Consider the following 16,399-nt stretch of genomic DNA (forward strand, 5'->3'; position numbering starts at 1 on the left):
TCTGCAAGCCTACTGTTGCTATTGGATTATTTCTAATGTGCTTATCGTTTTGCATTTTTAAAAGATGAAAGGCAGTTCATTCTAATAATGCTTCCATGATCTATTAAAACCCCAGTTGTTTTTCTTATACTTTTATAACTTGTTTTTTCATTGTTAAAGCTGAAAGTAATCCATCTTGTATCCTTGGAACAAATATCAGGAGTGCATTCTTTATCTTTTTTCTTTTTACAAATCTGATGACAAACTAATTGTTCTTTCCAAAAGTAGAGCTGGATGTTAACAAAGTTATTGATAATAATAATTAAAATGTTTTGATTATTTCCTGGCATTTTAAAAGTCAAACTTAAAAATCCATATGTTTTTGGAACGCATCTGAACATATTTGATCTTGTGTTAATGCGTGTTGGGTTTTTTTAGTTCATAATTTTGCATTTCATAGAAAAAAGCAGTCTTCTTCAATTGCTGCCTTCCGTTGCTGTGTTCTTTGTTTCTTTCCAAATTGTGTTGAAGTTTTTTTTTGATGTTATGTGTATGTCATTGCCTCTTTTTTATTTTGCTTTTTGCTTTTTTATCATTTCTGTTGTGTGTGTGTGTGTTCTTTTCCTTTTGTACACCTCCTCTCCATTTCGTCTTTTGTTACTCAGTGCATGCTTTGTTGCCTTTGGTACGCTCACGTTCTTTTGTTTATTACAGAGCACCCCCATAATGAAACGTCCTTTCGAAATCACACTGACATATACAGTGGTGAGTCAATACTGACTTCTGGAGAACTTCACGTTCTAACTCCTCTGTACCTAACCTGACTTACTATTGTGTTAATAACACTTTTTGGTCAGTCAGTGAAAACAAGGCAATTTCATGGACATATTAAACTCTTCCTATATATTTTACATGTCTCCCATCTTGAGTACTTGAACTCCACAAATTGCACTTGTTTAGTCTGTAGCACCTGAAATGTGTCTCCATTTAATGGTAGCTGTTGGCAATGATGCTGGTAATGTCTTCAAATCAGTTCATACATGTGATGTTGCACTTTATTCATGTGGTGTTAAATGGATTACTTTTGTACTGTATATATGTTTTAAAAAATTTCCCTGTCCAGTCTGAGCTTTTAAAAATCACATGTGGTAGTCAAATTCTGTTAATCTAAACCTCATTGTTTAGATAGCACGGATCAATACCTAGCTGCGAAGAAAACAGCTCTCCAACAAAGTTTTACTGAATACACACAGACGATGAGATCTACACATAAAAAATATTGTGCCTTTTTCCTCAGTCCATTTAAAAGAAATGTCTATAATAGGTATGATTGTCAGTAGTCGGTGATAAAAAGACCATTTGATTTTTCCTTCATGATTGATAATCTATGTAATTTTGTATGTAATGTTGCATTTTTTTAATGCTTCCAAAGATTATTTGTTCTTTCTTCTTTGTCTAAGTGAAGAATACTTCCTCAGAAGAATGTAACACTAGGAGAAGCCTGAATTATAAATTGTGCTTTAGATAGACAATCACTTGGCTCCCAGGGGGCCCTGAATCATTCTTCTGCTGTATATTGAAAGTTATGTGCAAATGGTGTGATAATGTAAACAATTGTAGGGGGATTAACTTCAGTGGAAGGGGAAGAGAGTTTGCAGAAAATAGAAACAAAGTACTTTTTGTTTGCAATAGATTAGAAATGGATGTGTATTAGTTTATAGTGAAATAAATTGTACACACAGGCATAATCTCAGTTAGTTACAAATAACAGTTTATGAATTTATTTTTGTTTTTTTAAAAAAAAACATTTGAGAGTTGTGCATCTCTCTGCTTTGGAAGTGCCTGTCTAGCTACCTTTCTTAAAGTAAGAGATTCCAATAAGCCAATCTTAAGACCATAAGAACCTTCAGGATCAGGCCAAGGGCCCATGTAGTCCAACATCCTGTTCTCACAGCTTCCCATAGCAGAACTTGAGCACATTTCTGCCAGGTGCTCGGCCTACACTCAAGTAGGATCCTGGCAGAGACACATGCCCAACTGGTATGTTCTCTCCCTCCTGGTCGTTCATTCGGGAGCTTCAAAATCTTTCTTCTGCCCAAACATCACAGTAACCAATGCCAACCGACGCCGGCACGCTTAGGGATCCGCTGAGTTTGCGCATCATGCATAACAGACCTCAGCAACTCAGCATTTTGGCTAATCTATTTTATTTACATATAAACAGACACGGAGCACTGCAACATGGCTCCCTCTCTCTGTAGCATCAGACAGCAAAGAGAAAAAGAACAAAGGACAATAGTCCCACTTCACAGAACACAGTAACACAAACATCCTGCCTCCGTCACTTCCCACTTTGTGGAGTTAAAACATATACCATCATGTAATAGACAAAAATCCCATGACTGCAATCATGGAGCAGGAATTCTAACAATTTCTGCCCCATCCAACTTGTGTTTTGTGTACATTTCATTTGATTTCTTTTCTCATTGTTTGGAGACTGTGTGCTCCGCAGTTGCTGCATATGTGCCCTCAGAGGCTTACTCTGTTGTCTATTTGGTACCCTACCATCGTCTCTCCCCTCTCTGAAATTAGGCTGGAAAGAAGTTGTTCTGTTGTAGGCAGCGAGACATATTGCCTCTCTGATCGATCAATCTGAGTTGCAAAACATGGATCTTCCTGTCCCCATCCTCCTCCTAAACTTGGTTTTAGCAGCCACGTGCTTTTGTGTGGAACAGGTTTTCCCTTCCAAGTCAAGGCTACCTTTTTAATTCTCTTGAGATTAATCCATTTCTGTAGGTTGCTAGAACCACCAACCATCTCTTGGGGACATGGGTGTATATTTCTTACCTAGTACTCTAAAATGGAGCAGCATGCATTTTCCTACTTCCTGGTTGGTTGGTTGGTTGGTTGGTTGGTTGGTTGGTTGGTTTGTATTCCATTTATATCCCACCTTTCTTTCTTCTTCTTCCTTTGGATTTTGGTGTTGCAATTTTATATTAACAGGCCAATTTGGGTGTACAGGTCCCCTAACATGGAGGCTGTCAATTCCTCAGGGGGGTGAAAACTCCAGATATCCTGATTGATTGAAGGGCCTCTGATCCAAGAGTTTCTGGCTTGGGCTTGGTCATGATGCCGATCAGCTTACAGCATCTCTACCTCCAGTGCCACTGGTCCAAGTTGAGTCAGAGCCCATATTTATGCTTAGGGTAGAGATCCTGCAACATTTGCTTGGTGTCTGCTATAGTCTTCTTCTTCGTTATTTTGTTAAGTGTAGCTTTCTCAACAGGGTTTTTCCTGTTTCCTTAATCCACCTCACCTGTCTGAATTAAAGTTTAATAATAAATAGTTCAGATTGGTTTTTAATAGACTTCTAAATTATATTTTGAGAATAGTATCTGCCTATAGATCAACTATTGTTTTGGACTGCTTTGAGAGCCATTTTTGTTGAAAATCAATATACAAATATAGTAGATAAATAGTGAAGAACAGCCCAGACTTGAACACTGTTTCCATTAAGGTTGTTAGCACTCCTTCATTAGCTTCTGATTGGGCTGTCTGGATGTAGACTGACCAGAGCAAGATCTAAAAGATCAAACAGTGTAATGCTATGGTGTCTGAATAAAGGATGTAAATTTTGTATCGTAAAACATGGCTGATGATTTGAAGTGAAGAATATGCTACAATGTGAAAAGTCTTAAGAACATAGCAACCATATAAAGTATGGATAGGCTGGTTTTTGTAGTAGCAAAAACTGCCATGGGAATACTCTAGCAAGCTTGCTTCTCATGTTTGGAAGCAAGTTTAACTGAAATCAATCATTTGTGTTTAGAACTTCTTCTTTTAACCCTCACCCCTCCCTGCAAAGTGCCTGCAGCACAGTATGTTCTAAGTAAATGGAAGAGTCACAAGAAATGTTCCTTTAATTAGAATCAGGGATGCCCTTGAGATGCCCATAGAGGACAGCTGTTGAAAAGGAAGCCACAATTTACTGAAGAATAGTGATGGTTACATGACGCAGACTCGAGCGTTCCCATAGCAAAACTAAAAGAAGGTAGTTGTTGTGCACCTAGCATAGAAAATCTTTATTATGCCAGACCTACTTTAATCTCTCTGGCTGAAAAATTGACAAAGCATGCTTAATTTCCAAGAACATTTTTGATGTGAACATAAGATCTGTGCTAGATCAGACCAAAGTCCAGCACCCAGTTTCCTAAGCGGCCAACCAAATTCCTCCAGAAACCTATAAGTAGGGCATGAAGGCTATAGCTCCCTCCTAATGTTCCACCTGTACTGTCAGAGGCAGTATGCCTCTGATTACCAGTTGCTGGGAATCACAGGTGGACTGAGGGCTGTTGCATACAGGTCCTGCTTGTGTGCTTTCCACAGGCATTTGGTTGGCCACTTTGAGAACAGGATTCTTCCCTCTGGCCTAATCCTTCAAGGTTCATGTTTGTATGTTCTTAGTCCCCAACAACTGGTATTCAGTTACGTGCTGCCTCTGAATCTGGAGGTTGCATCTGAGCATCATGACTGGTAGGCAGAACCTCAATGAATTTGTCGAGATCGCCTTCCAAAGCTATCAAAGCTGGTGACCATTGCTTCATCTTGCAGCGTGGATTCCATAAAGGGCCAGATTTTTTGCATGAATGTTGGAGAAAGTCAAACCAGCACCAGTCTGGCAAATAGATCAGGAAGTACCGCTAGAAATTGGACTGGTACTTATTAGGCTCTGTGACACGCTGAAAGCTCATCTATAGCATCTGAACATTGTTCATGGCTGTGTCAACATTCTTTTTCATATTAAATAAGGCTCACCTAGGCTCATAAGTGTGTGCATTTTTTGAGCTCTACTGTGGGGCACTGATAATGTCCAGGTCAAGCTTCAAGTTTGAAAATTAGGCATGAGATGCTTTTTCCTACAGAAAGAATTTTACACCCAGCTGCACCAGTGATTCACTGAACTCCTCAAGGCCTGGTTCATATGAGGAAAAGAAATTCACATTAGCTCAGTGTGTATGAATCGAACTGTAGTCTAAGTGGGTGAGAGACATGATAGAGGATGTTTTTGCAGACAACTAGATGTCTGGAACAGTGATTCCCAGAGGAGGTAGCATAACATGCTAGTGAGAGAGACCAAAGCTATAGTGGGGCAGTGTGAGTGGGGCTGCATTACTGGCCTGGCTTCCCAATGCCATGTGTTTCTGTCAATTGATAGGGGAGATTGGCTCCGATGCTGTGATTGCACCGCACCAATCTGACATTCCTGCGCCAAGCTCCCCACTGCCTTGTCCCCTCCCTCTCTGTAACCAGCAGTGACAAGCAGCATTGGGATGCCAGATCATGCAGCCATGCTCACACCACACCACCAGCCGCTACTGAACCAAGGTGCAGCTTGAAGTTAGGACACTTGGTTAGATGCTTCTATTGTTCAGTGCTCATTGGAATGTACCAGCCCAATACAGTAGTACTCATTTTCCCTTCCCTGTGCCAGTATTTAGACAGTACCATCATTTGAAGGGGGACCAAGGATGCACCAGGATTCCCTCATGTACCCTATGAAGTGGCACACAGGAGATCTTAACGACTGCTGTTTCCCAGAAAATATGGTTCCATACCTGAGCTCTGAGTGACTGGACTTAGGGAAGGGTGCGCTATCCTACAGTTCCAAGAAGGATCCCTGCTGACTGACCTGGGGACTAATTGAGAAATGTGCACGTGCGCTGTCTCTCTCTCGGTCTGTCTCTCCCTGTGTGTGTGTGTGTGTCTTTGGGTGTAAGAGTGAAGTGTTTCCATTTTAATCCAGAAAAACACTGACCTAGTATCAAATGTTTGAGCTACACTTCATCAAAAGTATTTTTTTAATTAAAATAAATTGTAATATATAAAATTAAATTAGGAGCTCTGTTCCTTGATATTGTTCATACTCTATTCCTTACTTTTCTAGCTTTCTTAGAATAATTTTACTCCTAGGAGCATATTAATAATATGGAAGCTTGAAATTTAGTAATGTATAATCTTTTCCTATTACACATTTGTAAATCCGATTAAGGGGATTATGTCAAATGCACAACTCTGCGCCTCCTGCATGGTGTGATAGATGCAAAGCTGGTGCCCAGCTGAACTCCATTATTTCAGTGTAACAGGGTCTGTTTCAGCAACCAGGACAGATTCACAGGGAGCCTACAGAAACAAAAGTGTTGTGTGCACAGGGCAGAAGAGATTGGAGCAGAGATATTATGATTATGTGGCAGTATGAGTACCCTACAGTAAACTTGGTGTTGTATCATTATGGTAACCACTGGCCTTAAACAAGCCAGAGGCAGGATTTTCTAGCAGAGCAGTTCTTCCTAGAGCTGGATATACTATGCTACTTTGTGCCTTGGTCTTAAGATGGCCATGGAGCTGAGTTGACCTGTAATTTGTTGACCACCACTGTGGTTTGATGTTGCTCAACTGCACTGGGATAAAAATAAAAAAATAAGTGGTGGGGGACACAGTTGGTAAACAGGACTAGCTTCAGTTAGTGGTTCAGCAGCATCAGTGGTGCAATTTTATTATTTGAATTACATCTGGAAGAAGGTGTTAGCTCCAATGGTGGACGTGCCCAAGATTGAAGGCCTTTTGGGAAATGATCTATAATGAGTTAAAGAAGGTGTTTAAGTACACCTTTCCCAAGAAACCAGAGGCCTTTCTTCTGGGCATTGTCGGCCAGAAGGTGTTAAAAAAGGACAGAACTTTCTTTATGTATGCTACAACTGCAGCAAGAATCCTTATCGCCAAATACTGGAAGACCCAAGATTTGCCCACACTGGAGGAGTGGCAGACGCAACTGATGAACTATATGGAATTGGCTGAGATGACTGCAAGAATCCGGGACCTGGGAGAAGAGGCAATGGAGGAGGACTGGAAAAAATTTAAAGACTATTTGCAAAAGTATTATAAGCTGTATGAAACATAAGATGACGTATGATCCAGAACGCTAGCCCCAGCAACGGAATTTAATTATCTATGAAATTGTTAATATTTGTGAAAGAACCAAAGTTTAAATGGGTTAAAACGATATTAGGTTATATTTCTAGAGTAAATGGAGAATAAGAGATTTAAACTTAAATTGCAATTGAAAATATAAAGAAATATATGAAATAAGGGTATAATTTGCTGATGAATTTATTATCAAGAATGCATTATCCGGGGGATGCGGGGAAGTCCAATGGAAATTTGGAAAAAAGTTACTGAAATGGAATCTTTTGTTCTTTTTTCTTTTCTTTTCTTTTGTTCTATTTTTTCTTCTGTTTTACTTGTAATTTGGAAAAATGCAATAAAATTATTATAAAAAAAAAAGAAGGTGTTAGCTCCAATGGTGCCCTTCCTCATGTGGAAGGTGTTTGCTGCTCATAGAAGGACAGTCTTATTCTACTGTAGTGCTGCTCAAGAAAAGTGAAATACTGTTCCACTTGTGCATCCTCTAGCAAAAGGAGAAAAGCATGAGGACTGCTCTAGAACCTACCTCCCTATTATACCACAGGTGCAAGCTCATCCACAAGCATTTGAGGAAAAGCACTTCAACCTGGTGGTGGTGGTGTTTGAATGGTGTGTTAATATTCAAAGGATTAAAAGAGTAAATTATCCCAGTTGTCCAAGACACATCCTGCATGTACATGACAATTATATTCTATGTGTTTGCGTCAATGATCACACTACAACTGTTCTATCTGAAGATGGTCAGCATAATGAACTGTGGAAGCATCTCTTCCACAGGCTCCTTGGAAATAAGTAAGGGTTGCACAACAGCAACATTCGTTCTTGGTGAAATTCCCATTTGTTTCAAAGAAGCTTATGCCAGAGATGTTCCTGGTGAACTGTGCCTCTTTTGTTTGTAAGCTTTGGTTTGTGAGAGGACATTTTGTTACTGGAGATTTACATTAGAGATTCCAAGCATGGCAACCATTCCATAGGAATTTAGGAAACTGCCTTATACTGAGTTGGACCATTGGTCCATCCACCTTAAAACTCCCTGGGCTGACCCAGTGCTTTAGAGAGGGGTCTTTCCCAGAGATCCCTGGAGATGCCAGGGATTGAACCAAGTCTCGTCTCTATGCAAAGCAAGTGTTCAGTGAAGCAATCTGAAATATGTCTTGTAAATGCTATCAGTTATTTACTTTGTAGTGATATGCTACTAACCAAATAATTAATTAACTACATGCTTGCATATATATATATATATATATATATATATAGTCATCTCATATGTTGCTGCTTGAATTGCGGGTTTTCCTAATGAAGTCCTTAGGCTCAGCCTGCAGGTGAACTTAACTTTGCGGACGTTTATCCTTGACCCTACATTCCTTTCCTGCCTATACATATGAGAGATCTTCAGCACCCATGCCCATAAACAGAACATAGCCTCTTGCTGAACTGCTGGTTCAGGATGGAGTTTTCATCAGTGTAGTAGAAATATTTGTCTAAACCAATTCATTCAGTACATGTCTTACATTGCAGCATCCATTTATCTTAGTCCAGTAGCTCCAGTCCATAATTTGCTTCCTCTTTTAGCCTTGAATATCTCTTGGCTAATGCCAGACATTTACCTCATTTAACACCACTGTTAATGTGGCTTCATCAAGCTGGAAAATAACCTGCTTTTTTGTTGTTGTTGCCTCTGTTGCTTTCAGCCTATCATGTCTCCTTTGCCCACTTCTAAGTTTTATGCATGTGGTTAGTCTGTTTCCTTTGCAGACTTCTTTCATGTATTTATGGAAAACTGTTGTAGTGGGTTTTTTTTCAGTCTTCCATGTACTTTTTTGGTTTATGTGTTTTAACACTTCCATGGTTCTTATACTTGTCTTGTCAGTCATATTGCCTTAAATGTTTGCTCCCCTCCTTTGCAGGCTGTGTGTGTCATCATCTATGGAAATCTCCAGTTCCTGAAAGTGATGTCCCCACACTGAGTAGCACAGAATAACTATGTTGTTGTTATTATTATTATTATTGTGATAATGTCTTGTGACACCATTCATTAACACAGATTGTAATGTCATCATGCTACTGGGTTAATTTTCATTTAAATGCACAAATGTCTTGTGTTGCACTATCGTTTGCCTAGTGCAGAAAAGAGCTCTGTCTATGTACTGTGTTTTTACATCCTATGTGAGCAGCATTCTTGTATTTATATCTATTTTGGGGAGGATGCTGGTTTGTTCTTTTCTTGTTTTTATTATGTATTTGTTGTTTTTATCTTGTATTTTTATGCTGCAAACTGCCATGAAATCTACAGATGAAGTGTAGTATAAAAAACAAATAATAATTTTAATGTTAATATTATATCTCATATTGCCACCCTCCAGACCTCTGATGGAGGAGGCACATGAAGAAGGGTCTTGGATTATGGGGCCCTGTAGATATTGAAATATTTCACTACTATGTTATTTTCATTCTTATCCAACTGAAATTTATGTGCTCTTTCTTAGTAGGCAACACTATTACGTTCAGAAGAGAAAATTTGTGTATTTTGTACGGGAGTCATTTGTAACCCAAACTAGTCCATTACAAAATAAATCTATTTTTGAGAGATACAGGAGTGGTAAATCACAGAAAGTAATTATAGAGGATAGAAGTAATTTAGTGCATAAGATCTAAACTCTGTGTTTGTCACATTTATTTTTTCTTCCCCCAGAACATCCCTAATTAGGACTAGCAAATTCACCAAGCTGAAATTGATAATGTAGAAATGACAATCATTCTGTATTTGCTCTCAAGTAGAAACAACAGTCCAGCTACATTTATCCTTGTCAAGGCCCATTGACTGCAGTGAAATAATTTATTTTGAAGAAAAATGGAAAGCTATAATTTTACTAGAGCTGCTTTTCAGAGTCAAAGCATGTACATTGTTAAATGCAAAATCTTACTTAAATTGACGTGTTCTTGCTATGAATAAAGTGATCCGTCTGGAACATCACCATTCTTTCTTGCCATTCCCTGCTCCTTCCTGCCGTTGTCTGTTATTTCCATTTCAATTTATCATTTCAGCATCTGCCTCAACCGCTACAAAGACTTCCCCATCAAGTCTGTGGAGTTGGAAAGACTCTGATTTTCTGTGCCTCTTGATATGTTTACATCCTGTCTCCTGCTGTTGGTTGTCTTTCATTTCCAGTAGCTCTGTAGAGAAGAAGGATTTACAAGTGTGTATTTCCCCCCCTTATGTCCTGATTTCAGCCCGAGGTATCACAGAAAGACACCCCAGCTTCATGTACCCCATTGGGACTTCAAGCAATCAGATGGTGCTGAGAGGGGAGGACCTCTTGCTGGAATGCATTGCCTCGGGAGTGTACGTACCACTTGGGATCAGGGGAACCATGGTGTGTCACATACGTCTCTATCCTCCTGGTCTAGATCTTATGTTTCCTGCAGATTTTCATGGGGGTTAAATCACAGCTGGATGTTGATTCCTCCTTATTGGAGTGTTAGCAAATAGAAGGCATCTCCTTTAAGGATGTGAAATAACATGGCTCCAATGGGAAACTAAAATCCATTCATTTTAATGGGATGTGGCTTGACTGTTGTTAACATCAACAGTAATATCTATGGTTATGAGAGCTTTTCAAGAGCAGTACAGGGATAATATATGGCAGGGGTGGCCAACTCTCAAGAGACTGTGATCTACTCACAGAGTTATAAGCTGGCAGGAAGGAAAGCCCTGTTTTGGGGGATTCAGGTCAAAGTTGTTGAGCTTTTTTTTAGGGGAGCCAAAGTTGTTCAGCTTCTTTGGGAGGGGGGAGCCAGTGATCTGCCAGTGATCTACCACAGACTTCCAGTGATCTACCAGTAGAGATCAAACTGCCAACATTAACCCCTGTAACATAACATTAACTCCTGACCCATAAGCCAGATTCAATGATTATACAACTAACAGGTGCCATCAATGCAAGACTGGGCAATGGCACTTCCCCCTTCTCCTCCCCCATGCCACCCCACATCTGTCCCAGGGATTCCCTCTCCAGAACAGAGTGGGGGGGAGTATGCAGTGGGGAAGGAGAGAAGGGGAAAGTTTTGTTGTACAAGCATAAATCCTTGCACTGACACAACACATTAGTTGGATAGCACCCATAATTGCCTATTCTCAAGTGTCAATGGCTTACAAGGCTCCCTGAACTGCTCCCTGAAATATTATTACCACAGAAACCAGGGGTTTAACACAGAATCTTGTACGTGCATGTACTTAAGCATTAAATCATTGTTTTTCTTCAGTGAAGGTACATCCTCACAACCTCCTTGACAGGGCTTGTCTGGGATTTTGAGAGAATGCTAAGTGAGAACCCCAGCTTTAAATTCAGAAGCTGGGCTGCAGGGAATTCCTTTAGAGTATACATTTCATGTTGGGAGAGGCTTCATGTCAAACCCTGTTCTCCTCTTTCCTGTAGCCCAACACCAGACATCGTATGGCACAAGAAAGGAGGTGATCTCCCAGCAGGCAGGACCAAGCTGGAGAACTTCAACAAGGCTCTTCATATTGCCAATGTTTCTGAGGAAGATTCTGGGGAATACTTCTGCTTAGCTTCCAACAAAGTGGGAACTAGCCGCCACACAATCTCGGTGAGAGTGAAGGGTACGTCATATTTACTATACCATTCTTATTACTTTGCCAATTAGCAAATCAAAAGGCACATGGGAGGGATTTGCGGAGAACAGAGTGTTCTGCCCTAGAAGGATGGGATCAGGCTAACCTGGGAAATCTTACTCTGTAGCAACCAAAGATAAGAAATATTTTGTTCATACACACCCTTCTAGCTATTGAAATCCTCTGCCATCTAAGCTTGTGGCTCATATATCTTCCTTGTACTTTGCAGAAGAGAACATAAGCCTGTCATTGCTAGTTTGGTTTTATGGGAAATGTTCAGGAAGTATTTTTCTTAAACTGCATGAAGCCTGTTGCTGAAATAAGAGCTATTTATCTATCTGCCACATTTAAATGCCACCCAATAACAGCGTTCTCTGATTAACATGAGTGGCAGGTTATGGGTTGAAACTGTACTACTTTGGACTGCAGGTGGGAGATTTCAGGATGGAATGTTCTTGCATTATTATTTTTTTAAACCTGCATGCTGAAAACTAGATGTCAAGGAAAAGGACTCAAGATAATTCTTATTTCTCACATGCTTGATATATGTACCTAGGATTTTTTATTCCATAGATGAGCATTCAGACTTAATACACTTAGTCATTAATATCATTAGGGAGAATACATCCCCAATACAACATTCTGTCTTTATGAGAGATGCATGTTCCCTCAACCCAGGATGATCTAATTTGTGCCTCCAAAACATTACTGTTCCTGTCAATATGAAAAAAGACTGTCCTCAGCAAAGCGACAATAGAATTTTTATTTACATGAATGAGAACAGTACAGTGGTACCTCTGGTTACGTACTTAATTCGTTCCAGAGGTCCGTTCTTAACCTGAAACCGTTCTTAATCTGAGGTACCATTTTAGCTAATGGGGCCTCCTGCCGCCGCCACACCACTGCCGTGCGATTTCTGTTCTCATCCTGGGGCAAAGTTCTTAATCTGAGGTACTACTTTCGTCTGTAACTCGAAGTGTTTGTAACCTGAGGTACCACTGTACTCTTTTGCTACCAGTAATGTGAATCCTCCCTGTATTATATAAGAAGAACCCTAGCTGTATCTTATCCTGGAGGTGTAATATCCACAAAAACACTTAGTAATAATAACCAAACATTTCCAGCAGTGACATCAATTTTAATTGTTTTATAACCTATACCAAAATGCTGGTTTCCTCCCATAAAGCTACAAACTACCCAGGCAAGCTCCAAGTTTGAGGGGATCATGGCAAAATGCCCTTTAGTCAGCCCCTCCTAGGACAGAGTCCCCCAGCCGTGCCTGGTGGTGGCAGTGCTTTGTGGCCACTTAAGTTTCCCACAATGCCTAAAAACATTGCTTTGATACTTTGTGGGACATTAATATGGCTGCTTACTGCTGCTGGGTTTTTATTAAGTGTTATTGACACAGGCTTATAATGTCTGCTGTATATGTCTATGCTGATCATGTTTAGCTGTTCTTGTGATGGTGCATTAAAAAAAAATGGTAGAGAAGGATGATTATCAGTCACTTTTATATACTAATCAATATAGCCTATGCTGAAAGAACACAAAAGGAGCTTTGCTGAGATAGCTATAATACACTTTGGTGTGTGTCTCTCACTCTCTTATTCTAAAGCTGCTCCTTACTGGTTGGATGAACCAGAGAATCTTATTTTGGCTCCTGGTGAGGATGGGAGACTGGTTTGCCGAGCCAATGGTAACCCCAAGCCTTCCATCCAGTGGCTGGTGAATGGAGAACCTATAGAAAGTAAGCAAACCTGTTATGAGATAATGGCTTATAGTGTATCTTGATTTCATGGATGTGGAGAAGGAAATGCTGTAATTTCAAGTAACTGTGATCTTAACTGATGACCATACATAGCATCAGTGACAGAGCTTCATGCTCCGGCACCGGGGGGTAGAGAGCAGACGGGGTGGGGTTGGCGTGCGTCCCGGGGGCATGGTGCACGTCCCAGGGACATGGCACGCTGCCTGTGGGGCGTGGCACCCAGCGCAGGTGGGGGAGCAGCCGCATTGGCACCCCATCAGGATCGTGCTGCTGGGGGCGGTGTGCTCCCCCCATGCTCCTCTTCCTCCACCAGTGCATAGCATCAGTCATGATAATCTTTTAAAGGGAAGACAGAATTCTGAACAAATTCGTTTATTCCCATAGTGAACTATATTGTGATATTGGGGATCTGCCTTTAAGCACCACAAAAAAGGAAATCATTTCCACGTTGAGATGTTTGGCTTTGCAAAAATGTGTATATTGGGCAAAATTGCATACAAACATGCAGTACTGTATATTAAAATAAATTCACACTTAAATTCTGATGAATTTTCACGAGGACTTTAAAAAAGACACAAACTGATGTGGCAAATGGAAGACGTGGGAAAACAAGAAATCGAAAGAAACCAAAACTGGCAGATTAGCCGAGCCCTATTAATGCAAGGCTAAAAACTGTGTATCACTTACGTTTATGTCTTTCTCAAAGGTTCCACTCCCAACCCGAGCCGTGAAGTAACGGGAGACACTGTTATGTTTCGGGACATCCAAAGTGGCAGCAGTGCTGTATACCAGTGCAATGCTTCTAATGAACATGGGTACCTGCTGGCTAATGCCTTTGTCAGTGTGCTGGGTAAGTATTGAATGGACAAATGGGCTCTTGACATCTTTAGATTATAGAGGATCACTGAAGGCACTATTTTGAAGTGAACATGAAATCATTATTTCTCTTTCCCTAGCAAACCATAACATCCTTGAGCGCCAACTGATCTAACTCACGAAAGGCAAAGGTGTTTACTTATATGTGTAGGCAGTTACTGATAGGCAAAAGGAATATATTTATTCCATTCTAAAGCTAATTGTGTCACACACCCCATCTAGAATGGATTCAGGACAAAAATCCATTAATGAGAACAATAAGCAAAAGCCAAATAAACAAAAATGTAAAGCTAGAAATGAAATATATTCTGTAAAACAAATGAAAATTTCTGACTACCTTTATAGGCTATCTGTCTGTCTATCTATCTATATCTATCTATATCTTTTAAAGATGTTATTCCTCGGATCCTTGCCCCTCGTAATCAGCTGATCAAAGTAATTCTAAACAACCGGACTCGTCTTGACTGCCCATTCTTTGGATCCCCAATCCCCACATTACGATGGTAAGGATTTTTATTATTAAGCCATAGCATCTGTTTGGGACAGATAATCTTTTTTGACATCAATTGAATTTCTATTAGAATCAAATGTGTTTCAATTCATTGATAAATGGCCATAAAGGAATGTATCTTGGATGTATCTCAACCGCCTGCCTACTGAGGAGAGAATTGCTCCCTTTCTCTGCAATCCTGTACCCACACTTGGAAGTCAATCTGCACCTTTATTCTGCTTCCCTCTCTTACAAGAATTCTCTTGTGTTGTTGTGAGGTTTAAGAATGGCCAAGGAAGCACGCTGCATGGTGGCAACTATATAGTGCACGAGAATGGGACTTTGGAAATAATCAGGGCTCGGAAAGAAGACCAAGGAACTTACACCTGTGTGGCCACCAATCTTCTGGGCAAAGCACAGAACCAGGTTCGTTTGGAAATAAAAGGTAAGATGGCTTCTGTTTAAGCAGAGAGCAAGTATCCTCCAGATAATGTAGATCTTGGGTACCCTCTGATGACAAGGATGCTATATTTGGTTCATGCTCATAAGGTTAAATAGCTGTGCTCTTCAGTGGGTCTTAAGGTAGCTTCAAGTATAATCAGGAGGGAAAGCAGCAGTACATGCTATGATGTGACTGATTGAGTGTTCCTGAAATAAATGGACTGTGGGCCTCTGTCACTTGTTGAGTTGTAGCTGATAGAGTCCCCCGAACTAATGCTAAGCAACAATTTCCAAAAGTCCTGTGAGTTGGTTCATTTCCCATCCTGCTTACCTGTTTCATTATGAGAAGATACAAAGGCTATCTAGCTTTGGCCACAGAGATGGGAATGCTATGGACTCCCAACACCATGCACCACACTCCAGTGACAGGAGGGATCTGTCATTGGACCCTGTTTCACCACCTAATCAGTAGATCCTTGCAACATACATTAAGTGGAGGGGGATAGGGTAAAGGAAAGATAGAAATGAAGAAGAAGGAGGTGGAAATATAAAGATTATAGAGAGTAAGGAGAAAGGGTGGGATAAAATAAGAGGTACGAATGGAGATGGCGAGCTGAAAGGGGACACACTCTGTCACACACTCTGTCAGCATTGGGCTTCCTTGCCTTTGGGGGCTCCCTAAGCAGATGCTGAGAACACTGAAGGGACTGCAGAGTGGGAGTAAGCGAATATATTGGAGAAGTACATATCTGTAACCTGAAATATTTAAAACAGCTTATCCAAACCACTTATTCCTGCCACTGGAATTTGTAATATACCGTAATTAGATGCCCACATATATGACTCCCCCCTATTTGGGGGGACTCAATTTTAAGAAAATGAGGGGAGATGGCCCAAAGTTATTGAGCCTCTCTGCCCATGCAGCTTCGGGCAGGAAACACTCCCTAGATCGTTTCCCATGCACAACAGCATCAAGGGAAGTTGCGCTCCAGCCAGCCAGCCAGTTGGCTGGAGGGCACCTTCTCCCATGCTGCTGTGCGTGGGAAACGAACCAGGGAGTGCTTCCCATGCACAGCGGCATCAGGAGAAACTGTGTACCACCAGGCAGTGCCCCCAGATCACTCCCTGCACGCAGCGGTATCTCCCCCCCCCCATGCCACTATCTGTGTATTGCACAACCCCAGTTTTTTGATATGATTTTTGTGTCAAAAAACCTCGTCCAATACATGGA

General features: G+C 40.7%; 1 protein-coding gene across 14 annotated transcripts in view; it reads left to right on the top strand.

Moving 5' to 3' along the window:
* The window catches only part of NFASC (neurofascin), a 185,333-nt gene that overhangs the window by 106,154 nt on the left and 62,780 nt on the right, over positions 1-16,399 (top strand). For 13 of the 14 annotated variants that reach the window (XR_014221161.1, XM_082228115.1, XM_082228109.1 and 10 more), the window contains 7 exons: positions 694-744; positions 10,192-10,303; positions 11,397-11,581; positions 13,209-13,340; positions 14,068-14,211; positions 14,629-14,740; positions 15,006-15,172. Coding sequence is in view for 13 of the 14 variants with exons in the window: in XM_082228115.1 (XP_082084241.1) it covers positions 694-744; positions 10,192-10,303; positions 11,397-11,581; positions 13,209-13,340; positions 14,068-14,211; positions 14,629-14,740; positions 15,006-15,172 (903 nt within the window). In the remaining variant the exon portion in view is untranslated. The remainder of the gene's footprint in view (positions 1-693; positions 745-10,191; positions 10,304-11,396; positions 11,582-13,208; positions 13,341-14,067; positions 14,212-14,628; positions 14,741-15,005; positions 15,173-16,399) is intronic. The other variant, XM_082228113.1, reaches the window with a different exon arrangement.

The sequence above is a fragment of the Podarcis vaucheri genome (assembly GCF_965113315.1).
Source record: "Podarcis vaucheri genome assembly, chromosome: 6".
Taxonomy (NCBI): Eukaryota; Metazoa; Chordata; class Lepidosauria; order Squamata; family Lacertidae; genus Podarcis; species Podarcis vaucheri.